We start from the raw sequence: 11,640 nt of genomic DNA on the forward strand, positions 1-11,640 counted from the left end.
CACGATACTCAAAAACATGTTTTTAATTTAAAGAAATAAGTATTTTGCAGTTAAGGTCCGCCCCCTTGGTTTTCGACGAATAAAAAAATCATCAAAACTGAGATGGGGCGGGTGGGCGGGCTTAGATTTTGTCTTTTTGTTTTAATATGTGTACACTTCTTTTCAGAATAAGAAACTTAAAACATATATGATCGATTTCCGGGTTGGAATCGTGTAAATTGAGTTCGTGGCATCTTCAGGAGCAGGGTTAAGAATAAAGTAAAAGAACACGGTAACTCAAGTATGTCAACCATACCAGAGGCGAAACTCTCTCGAAAAAAAGAAAGAGTTTCGCCGCTGGTATGGAGGTTGACATATTGAGTTACCGCGCTCCTGAAGATGCCACTTACGAAAGTGTGCGAAACGTTGCGTTGAGCCCAAAAACTCAATCTACACGGTTCCAAACCCGGAAAACGATCATGTATTGATTCCGACCGTGGAAGGCTACGAAAATAAACTTAAAACATGTTTAAAAGGGAAAATTTGTAAGGAAATATCGATTTTTGCAATTAGTCTCTGCCCCATAATTGCAAAATCCATATTTCCTTGAAAAATATACCATTTTAGCCATGTTTTAAGTCTCTTATTGTGAAAAGATGGGTATGTAAATATATAAAAAAAAATAGGCAAAATATAAGATATAAAAACTGGGACAAACTTGAATTTGCTGTAGCTTCGAGATAATGGTTAGTGACATTATGGTATTTTTTGACACTAATCAAAAATTGTTACCGCTAGTTCCTCTTGGATCTTTCATTATTTTGTGTGATAATGGAACTCTTAAATGAAAATAATCGTCAAACGATGATTGCCGAATTTTATAGAGGCCATATAAATTTAAAATGACCCTTCACAGTTAATCACTTTTCCAAATGGGGATATCAAGAAACAGCTTGTAGCAATTCTAAAAGACTCGAGAATGGAAATTGAAAAGAGAGATAAAAAGTGGAAATTCAACTTACGATAGACCTAAAATGTTTGCTAGATTTTACAGTATTGGTTTTACAGTTTCAGACTGAAATTGTATGCATTTTTTAAAAAATCTGGATGTCGGGAAGAATAAAAAATTGGTCTAAGATTATTTAGATAGCACTTACCAAGCTCGAGCACATACAGCTTCTTCTAAAATTTATTTTTATAAAAACCCCTATGAATTAAAATACAAACATGTATAGGCTGTTAAAATATAGATTAAGAAACATGCCATGGATATTTTCGAGTGAGTTTTACCTTGTGATGACACCATCAATATTTTAATAAGGACACATATATCAGTTTGAATATGAGCAGGGTAATAATAACAGTACTGTATTTTCAAATTTTACAATTTAGACTTTTTCGCCCAGGATAAAAAATGGAAGCAGATTCATCAACCACAATTACAGGAGTATGTTATTTTATAAAATTTCGATAACACCAAATGTTAGAGTGTTACAAGACTGTCGAAAAGACAGTTGATTTATTTTGTTGTAGAAGTTTGGATATTAGGGAATGTTACAACATATAGGAACTTATTATGTATTGAAAATGTGTTCAAAATAAGTTGGAATGCTCTAGGGGTCATGAAACATCGAGAAAACATGAAAGTAGCAATTCGTCTGATGGACCTGTTGCAATCCTTCCTTAGTTTATTACGATCGGGAAGTAAAAACTACTTATAATAAATAGAACATGAAGATTAAAAAAAATATCGAAAACTTTTCGATATTTATTATTTCAGTTGATACAATTCTCAATATATTTTAGAAAATAATTTTTTCCCCGAACATTAGTGAATTTAATAATTCCAAAATCAAAATATTTCAATATTTCAAGGTACAACATCTTCTGTACCTAAGAAATCGAAGATTTTTTCAGAAGAAAATATTAACCAATTCTTAAGAAATGTTCCGAATGAGATATATTTACACACAAAGGTATTAAAAATTAGGAGTCTAATTTAAACAGCAATTTTAATGAAATGTTTTTTCTTTAGGTCGTTCTTGTCATTGGTATTTTGGGTGCTTGTCGCAAGAATGAGCTTGACAACATTAAAATTTCCGAAAGATTTGAGATCGGCACTACTAATTGCAATTCCTAATACAAAAAATAGAAAACCAAGAGAGTTTACAATCACGGGATATTTTTATAATATTGTAAAGAAATACTGGGCTTTGAGACCTTGTGATGTTCCTTCTGATATTTTTTTAATTAATTTCCAAAAAAATAATTGTACACGACAAGTAATTGGAACTAACAAACTGGGGAATATGCCTAAACAAATTGCCATATTTCTGAATTTAGAAAATCCACAAGTCACTGGTTCCGCCGTACCTCAGCCACTACGTTGGTAAATTCAGGTGCGAATATTAGAACATTAAAAAGACATCCAGGCTGCAAATCTTCTCAAGTAGCAGGAGGATACATAGAAAATTCTTTGCACATCGACTAAATGTAGCAAATCAATTAATTTCTCCAATTAGTGGGTCTATTTCGTAAGTAGATTTTTCCTCAACCTCCAATTCTTCCTGCTGCATTACTATTGAATCTGCTAAGTCTACAAACCAACGCCAACGCTCGCGTTCGGATTTTCCACTCGTATGAACCAAACCTAACATATCAGAAGTATAATAGTGCTAATTGTTGCAAATTTCATTGTTATGTTACTGTTAGCAGCTGTTCAAATAACTACTAATATCGAATATTAACTAGTCCAATCCACCCTTCAAATTACTCGTAATTAATGCAATTCTCAATGCATGTAATCTACAAAGTAATATTAGTGATATAGGTGCGACCTGTCTAGAGTTAGAATACTTCCTAATTAAAGTGCAAGTTAAGTATTTGTCTGTAATTTATGCTTATTACAAGAGAATGAAACAGTGAATTAATTATTCGTACACAGAGATTTCGTATTTAAAACAGAATGCTTTCAATGCTGCTACAGCAGCTATAATCTCGTTACTGTAATGATGTAAACATTTTTGTAGAATACATATTTAATACTTTCCTTCCTACTTTACCATTTGAGTAAAGCTTTTGATGTGACTACAACTGTAGTTCAACAAAAATTGTAAACTGCCACAGAAACCTTAATAATATAGCAAAAGTTCTCCGATATTCACCTAAATTGGTAGCTCTAAAAGACGCAAACGACGTTGGATAAATTTTCAAATGTATGCGATTTGAAAAGCTTACACTTATTTACTGTGGTTCATATAAAACTAAATTTCAAAGTAAGTAAGTATCTATATTTTAGTAACATTATTGATTAACATTGTTAAAAGTTTTGAAGTCAACCTCATCAGTATTTTAAAAGAAGATTGAATAATAAATTATAACAAATCTTGAAAGGGGAAAAGTACCTGATTCCTGATAGTTGCTTTGTCTTACACATGGACAATATTGTCTCTATCTACACTTTTGACGAAGGAAAATGCTAGTTGGTCATCTTTGTTTCCTTCCATTTATAAGATAAGATACATAAAGGTGGGTTTCCTTAAAGCTATATTTATTTGGATATATTTATTAAACTCGACGCTTGAGGGATTTTCTCATTTTAATTTTAAAATCTAGCAGAGAAAACAATTATTTGAAAGAAGACCCCTCCCGACCGTACTTTCCACTCGACGCATCTTTATCATAGCGTCGCTGTGAAAAAGGAAACGGCTTTTCTCTCGGTGAATAAATCAAACCTTTTCATTAGAACACATAAATATGAAAAGCTATAAATAAATCGGCATTGCGTGCCGATCTTGATGTGGAAGAAGACTGCCATATGGTCGATACGTCAAAGCGCTCCCATAAAAATCGGCAGAAGACGATGAAAAACTAACCTTATTTAGCTTAATGACGGCGAAGTCTTCACGGCTTACAGATTTATTGATTAATTTGGCAATTTATTTTTTAAATAAGGCGGCACCGAAATTTCGAAACTTTTGCTCAACTTTGCGACATTTTTAATTAACTTGTCTAAAAGCGCATTTGTGGGATGATTGACAAGCAAATAAATAAGCAGAAATTTTCGCAGTTGGAAAGATGGAAACGCTAAGTTGGGGGAGAATTTTTGTAGACCGGAAACGACAAAGTACGGAACAATAAAAATAATTAAAGAGAATGGAAATCTCTTCGCATTTTAATGCGACTCGCTATCATCGAAAGTGTTTCGACGTTCTGATGGTTTGCATTTTCTATACAAAAACTGGGGGAAACCCTCCAGTAGCAACCTGTGTTTGTGAAAATATACGGAATCGGGTAGACTTCCTTCCCGTTTCAGTCGTCTTTATCGGTCTTGTCGTTAATGATGTATGAGGTTGGGTATTTTTCAAAGGAGGAGAATGTAAAGAGTTTTCTTCAGGCTTTAGTAAATCATATGGCTTTTTGAACAGAAAGATATAGATTAAAATCTTGTTCCCTGTATATACCATTCTGCTTTATTTGGCATTGCCCATTTTAAGGCAATAATATGCGAGGGTTCCGAACCTTTTCTATGACGCTTCGACGAACATCACTTTGATATCCCTCTTACTAAAATTTAAAGTGGTTTAGTAAATTTTATTAGTTTTTGAGCGACAGCTCAATTACACGTCACTCAGAAAGACTCGAATAAACGATTCAATATTTTGTATCCTTAAAAGTTACTGCAGCTATATGATACGATATCAAGCCACTTTTGGAACAAAAAAGTTTATCAATACTTTTCCCGCAAAAATGGGTTGTAAAGTATTACATATACAGGGGGATTCAAAGATGGCGCACTAATTCTATGACATGTTGTTGTACTTGCTTCAAAGTTTAATTTTGCTTTTAAATATTAGACAATATTTTAATTCTTAGTGTTAGTAGGAAAGTTCAATGGAATCGAAAAGTGTCAACTAAATCAGTGAATTCAAACGAATAGCTCTAAACTGAAATAATTCTCTTAAATTCTTCATAAATTTCAATTAGGAAGAGTTTACGTTATTCTTAGAGTAATTAAAAAATTAAAGAAAAAACATGAACACTTAAGTAAAATGTCGCAGAAAGAGAAAATATTGTTCCAATTTCGTAATAACAAAAAATCCTAAATTTTATTGTATAACGACCACCTAATCGCAACTTTATCGAATTACGAACCATATATGTAATATTTTGCAAAAAAAAAAAATCAAATGTATTCCAAAATTAGCATGTCAAATCTGATGCATCACTAAAAAAATATTTAGTCAAATATTACGACGGCGGAAATGATGTCTAAAAGAACAATATCTTTACTTATTCTTATAAATATTATTTTTTATGGCTGATAAATTATTGCATATATATTACTTAGAATTTAATTTTCTGCTCTTGAGAAAATTAACGAAAAACAATAACTGAGTTTGGTTAAATGTAAATTTTACCTCAATCTATCCATAAAAAATTAACACAAAAGTTTAAATTAAAAAAATTATTTTGTATTTGAATGAATTTGGTTCAATACAAATTTGGCGTTAAAAATAAAAACAAAATGATGAAAATTCAAAATACTTCGAAGCAGGCTGGCTGGTAACTTTAAAAACCACTTCACGTTTCTAAACAAGGAAAGTGGCGCAGTTTCAAACATGAACTACAATTTGAGATTTTACTGCCGGTTTGCGTAGTAACCCGTTGCATTTATAATCTAGTACATGCATTTTTATAGTTTAAATTTAACTGCTGTTAATTTCACAGGTTTATAATCACCGCAAAGGATCATTAAAACTTGGTCATGCAGTTTCAACACGCTTGAAAACAAATTTGACAAATTTGTCTCGCCGGAAGCAGCTGAATTCTTGAAATGCTTGCAGACTGCAGCTTACTAATTTGAGGAAATATGTAAACAACTATTACTGTATAAGAGATATGTTAAAAACTTGCAGAATAATTAACTAAAATTTAAATAAATCCTAAACAAAAATTTTCAGCAAGGCTGGCTTCAGCAGTCTATTGTTGTATTGTCGCTATTTTACTGAAATTGTTGTTCTAATTTCGTGCCGACGTCTTGACCACTCGAACAAAACCGGCAACGAATGACACAGATTATCCAGATTTCATCCGCAGCTTATCTTCACACATAAGTCTGGAGGGTGAGCAAACCTTGGATGAAACATTATATGTACGTACACAGGATATCACATATGTATTAAAATCCGGGGCAGGTTTCAACTTCTAAAATCTCAAAGTATTTTTATTTATTTAAAATAAACTTGGTTTTGTTTTATACACTTTCCTAGAAATATAATAATATATAATTATAACCCCAATTTATTAAATAATACCCAAAAATTGTCTAAAGGAGCTTATTTCCGTAAAATAATTTTAATATACTTATTTCGTATTGCAATGTACCACATTATTTTAATATTTTGTGGATGACATAAACTTAGTGGGTATATTTATGTGTATGTAAATAAACCTATTAATAAAAGTATGACAAAATAAATATTGATTTGAAAAATGTTGAAAGTTGAAAAAATAGTAATAGGAGTATATACACCCCTCGTAGAATATTTAAGTCTATCACGCGAGAAGTGTCGATGTGAATTTGTTCCGTCATCCCTGTAATAAGATCCATTAGGAAAACTGATGTCTAAAAATATACCAAACATGATATGAAACTTTTTACATGACTTGGTGTAACAACAAAGTATACAGTCTGTCATGCGTTTTAATACCAATACTATAAATTGCTTATTTATTATTTACTGTTACTATATGATAATTAGACTATTCATTAGCCAAAAGACTCACGAAAAATGTCTGATGAAATTTAAAATGTCATATGTCAAACTTTCCACTGAGATTAAGTTACTTTAAATTCATGACTCAACCCTAACACACTGAAATTTATTTTAAGATTTATCTCCAAAAAATAACAAAAAGTCAAGCATCCCTTGAAGCGAATACCTTTCACCGAAGAAAATCTTTTATTCGATTGTAATCTGCAGCGTTTACATACCCTGCACATTTTTCTCTTCCCTGAATAAATTGTGAAATATTAGAATAAACTCGATCAAATTCACCATCACAATTACAGATAAAGAATAAATATTTATGTATTCATTAAAATGTTATTAATAAGTCAGCGCGCAATTTAATAAGTTGTTTTTCCATTTCGTTTCACTGCTCAAAACTTCATTTTTGTTAGGAACCGTTTTAATATTTATTCCTTATTTTCTAAGTTTGAAAAAGTTTTTTCAGCAGATGAATAAAAAATCGCGACATAGCCTTTCGAAAATCTGGCAACCTAATAAAATATTTAGGGTGGTACTCCGGTTTTGGCGATTGCGTTTGTAAATTATTTCCAGAGCGGAACTTTTGAGTGCGATTTTCGCAATATCGAATATCTCACAACGGAGAATTTCGGTGTCATTACATCGATGCGACATTGTAAGCACCTTCTGAAGTAAGTTCAAGTTGTAGCGTCGGAAATACCCCCTGTCAAACGCACAACCTCTTACCTTGTGTTGTCACCCTCGGCAAAATCCCGACAACAAGGATGATCAAGAATTTTTGCAAAACCGCAACCATGTTGATGTGTTATCGACACTCAAGCATCCCCCAAGCACTCATCCAAGCACAGACCGAACTCTGTTTTAAGAAAACTCAAAGAAAAACAAGCACAGTACACCATCAATCGACGAGATTAATCACTCAAGTTTCAGCGAGTTTATCGTGTTCCGGAGCGAACGTCTCTGGAGCGCTCCGGGAAACTTATCCGCAATTAAAATCCGGTTGACGTGCGCCGGAACATTGTCAGATATGTAAATAACAATCCAGGAACACGGAATTTATGCAAATCTCCCTGTAAACTCCGTACACATGTACAGCGGAGGATATGTCACCGAAGGTGGGCGGGTCCGGACTCAAAACACCGGAATTGTTCCGGAGCGGGTCGTTTGTTGCTGCAGGTCTCGCGTGCTACTGACTGCCGTCTACTTGAAAACGTTCAAAGCGTGCGCGCGAAAACTCCCCACCATATCGCACCCTCGCCTGCTTGATGTCGCGCGATGCGCACCCGGACCCACCTGAATACAACCCTGAAGTATTTTCGATGTTTACCGGTGAATGCCTCAAATTCTTTATCAATCCGTAACATTACCTACATTGATCCTGGCGTTCTCGCAGAGGAATGGATTGATCGCACGATCCTAGACCGATCTGGAGGGTGGTATAATTATTGCGACAAAGCGCTGCTCTAATTAGGGTCTGTTTGACCCAGTTTGTTGAGTACCTCTGGCAATATTCATTCACAAGTGTGAGACTGCAGGGATACGGAATCAAACTATGACCCATTAATAATTAATAATTGATTATTAAGGGGTTTGATTTATACTTTATTCATATAAACACTTTTTAATAATAGAAAGGAAACAATTTGACGAATTAGTATTTATCGTTCGAATCTAGGTAAATAGCACAAAATCAACATTCGATTGATACAAAATAATTTCAAATTTTTTCTATAATCCATAATTGACACTTACGAGATCGTGTGAATAATACTTATTTAAAGACATGTACCTATGAAAAAGTAAAAACATTAGCCAATATAAATAATAATAATAATTCAATTATTATTTATTCCATTTAATCATAATAATGTAATATGACGTCTTCACAAATTTAACAATTTTAGTCTTCTGTTTTGAGAAGACAGACTCATTCAAATCTAACGAATTTCTACGTGACATTCTTCGGATGTATAAACATAAATAAACACTTGAGCTTCAGATTGCTATTACCTAGTGCTGAAGGACATTTTATCCCGTTGGTTAAGTGCTTTAAATATATTATAGAGGTTATGACTAAACGAAAATCGTAAATCAAATTTTATAATTTTTTTAAAGAGCTAGATTTGTCGGAGGGAAGTTTTGTCAAAACAGCTTTCGATCATTGTTTTTATACAAATTGTTGACCTGGAAGCATTTGTAACTTTACACAAGTTGCAAGTAACCATTTTAAAAGTTTTTAAACAAACACTAAATACTTAACACAAATCCAAAACAAAACGTTCAACACGAGATTAAGAGCGAAAATGTCAAAAATATAATCATACGGCACTGGCCAGTGCTGGCTTGATGAAATTATTAAAGTAAGTATGCACGCTCTAATTGAAAATTTGTGGTAAAAGGTGCTTGCATTGATACCAGAAGTTTACATTGCTGAAATATGGCGCGCTTCCTTCTTTATGTTCCTTCCTCCATTGTCTGTGCCCTTTTTTATTAGGCAGATGATCTCCGAAACTACAGAACCAATTGATTTGTTTAACGATCCCCACTAGAAAGCGAATGACGTCCTCCAAAATTTAGTAATTAAAAAGCTCACCTGTAACATGCATGGCAAAATTTTATTTTGTAATTTTTCGAATCATTTGTATTTATTCTCTCTAAATGACTTCAGAGCAATTTTTTACTATAATAACTAAAATTATTATTGCCCACAAAAGTGCATTCTAAGTGCTCGTGTTTTTGTTATTTCGTGCAAAATCTAGAAAACAGTATCTTTAACGGCTTGTCTGTGTAACTAACTAGTTCTTGAAGCATAACAATAGCATGCAACATTTTAAAACATGACAATGCTATACATGTAGGAAAATGCAACATCACGCAAATGAATCGTTCAGATATTCACAACGTTCGTCATTCATAAGTGATGGATCCCTGTCCTTCTTGTTTGGAAGCGTTTCAGTCTTTTCAAGCAACATGATAAAATAACAAAAAACTTAATGCGTTTGTCACATATTGATATTACAGCAATAGTTATTAAGTACTTATTTAATAAACCCAATAACTTATTGAGACAGGACATCAAACACTAGTTCTTTATTTCAACCTCGTCACTCCATATAGAAGAGAATCATGAGGCATGACTATGCTTCGCCGGCTTTAAGTGATTTACTCCCACCACTAGTCTGCAGAGGCGTGCGACAGAACAGAACGCGGAGCGCATAGTGGACATACTAGACATCAGTACTTTCTGTTTCAGCAATTCGGCAGTTGTTATTTGCCTGTTGATTGGTAGTGTTTGCTGTCAAGACTTGCAGGAAAGCAGCAGCATTTACCCCAATGTTATGAACATATTATGGAAAAAATAAAAACAAGTATTGGTGACAATTATATCCGGATCTCCACGGATAAAACCATCAACACGTTGGGACGCTGGGTTGTGAATGTGGTTGTTTGAATATTATATCTAACAATACCGACGGCTAATTGTACAGTATTTATGACAATGCAGACAAAAAGTACAAAAACGTTCTGTTATTTGTCAGTGATGCCATCCCATATATGATCAAAGGCTGTAAATTATTAAAAGTCAAATTTACAAATATATTATATATCACCTGTTTTGCTCATGCTACACCGCATTTGCGAATTTATTATTGATTAGCACTTGTAAAAAAATATTTCTCAAAGCGCCACATAGAGTAGGGTTATATAAAGATATGTGTCCACATCTTCCCTTGCCGCCTGTACCTGTCATTACACGTTGGCGTACATAGTTGCAGACCGGGTTGTTCTATCCCAACAATTTTGAGGTAATAAAAATTGTTGTTTTAAATATAAAGGAGCAGTTGAAATATATTGAAGCTCAATTTAAAGATTTACCACACACCACGAATTTACTCAGATACTCCTGTGTTAAACTCAGGAGTATCTGATTACGGATCACAACGCTGTTACTTGCTAACTCAATTTATATATGGAAAAGCAAAAACCTTATTCTAGAATCAGTCGCTGTTTCAAAAATTTCAACCTTGAATTCTTTACTAGAGATGCATCCACTATTGACTGGAATTACGTATACACGTTACCTGATATTGACTCAAAAATCGAATAGTTAAATGAATCAATTCTTTTTCTTTTTAATACACATGCTCCGCTGCAAGCAGTAAAAACTTCCAGTAGAAAACAACCTTGGTTCACTGAAATACTTGACTTAATCCGAAAATTAAAGTGTAAAGCATGGCTTCGCTACAAAAATACCAGAAATTTAACTCACAAAAAATATTTCTGTCAGCTGAGAAACTATTATAATACTGCATTACTCAATGAAAAGAAGGCATATTTCCATTACAAATTCAATAAGTATGGGAATAATAATAAAAATATGTGGCGGGAAATAAAATCTTTGGGTATTGTTGGATCAAACAGTAAACTTCCCTCTGACTTAACTGATGTGGAGGCAATTAACAAACATTTTCTCTCAATTGTTCCTAATAACCTAACTCCTGACCCTAATTATAAAGCTTCTTTTTTGTCTGGTTCATTCTCGTCTCAATATTTTAGATGCTACAAATTAGTTTATACTGGATTCTGCGTCCATTTACGCATATTATCAATTTCTCGTTCGAACAAGGACTTATTCCTAAATTGTGGCACCTTTCTGTTGTCACCCCAATTCCTAAAAAATCTGACCCCAAATCCTTAAATGATTTGAGACCCATCAGTCTACTATGTAATACCCTTAAGGTTGCTGAATCGGTTTTCTTGGAACAAATGAAGGAGCATTTCAATGAGTTGGCCATTGTACCTAATGTTCAATCAGGGTTTCGAAAAAATTATAGTACACCCACTCTTCTGTCTTCGCTAACAGATGATATTTTAAATGGTTTTAATA

At 33.3% G+C, this 11,640-nt stretch overlaps 1 protein-coding gene across 2 annotated transcripts in view; it reads right to left on the reverse strand.

The window, feature by feature from the left end:
• LOC135136108 (nephrin) overlaps positions 1 to 7,930 on the reverse strand; it is a 669,732-nt gene extending 661,802 nt beyond the window's left edge. For both annotated transcript variants that reach the window (XM_064065236.1, XM_064065237.1), the window contains exon 1: positions 7,479 to 7,930. In XM_064065236.1, coding sequence (XP_063921306.1) covers positions 7,479 to 7,548 — 70 coding nt within the window. In that variant the 5' untranslated portion in view covers positions 7,549 to 7,930. The remainder of the gene's footprint in view (positions 1 to 7,478) is intronic.
• Between the last annotated feature and the right edge of the window lie 3,710 nt (positions 7,931 to 11,640).

This window comes from Zophobas morio, unplaced genomic scaffold (assembly GCF_036711695.1).
Source record: "Zophobas morio isolate AGI-343-1 ecotype UQ-CSIRO unplaced genomic scaffold, CSIRO_AGI_Zmor_V1 ptg000026l, whole genome shotgun sequence".
In the NCBI taxonomy this organism is placed as follows: Eukaryota; Metazoa; Arthropoda; class Insecta; order Coleoptera; family Tenebrionidae; genus Zophobas; species Zophobas morio.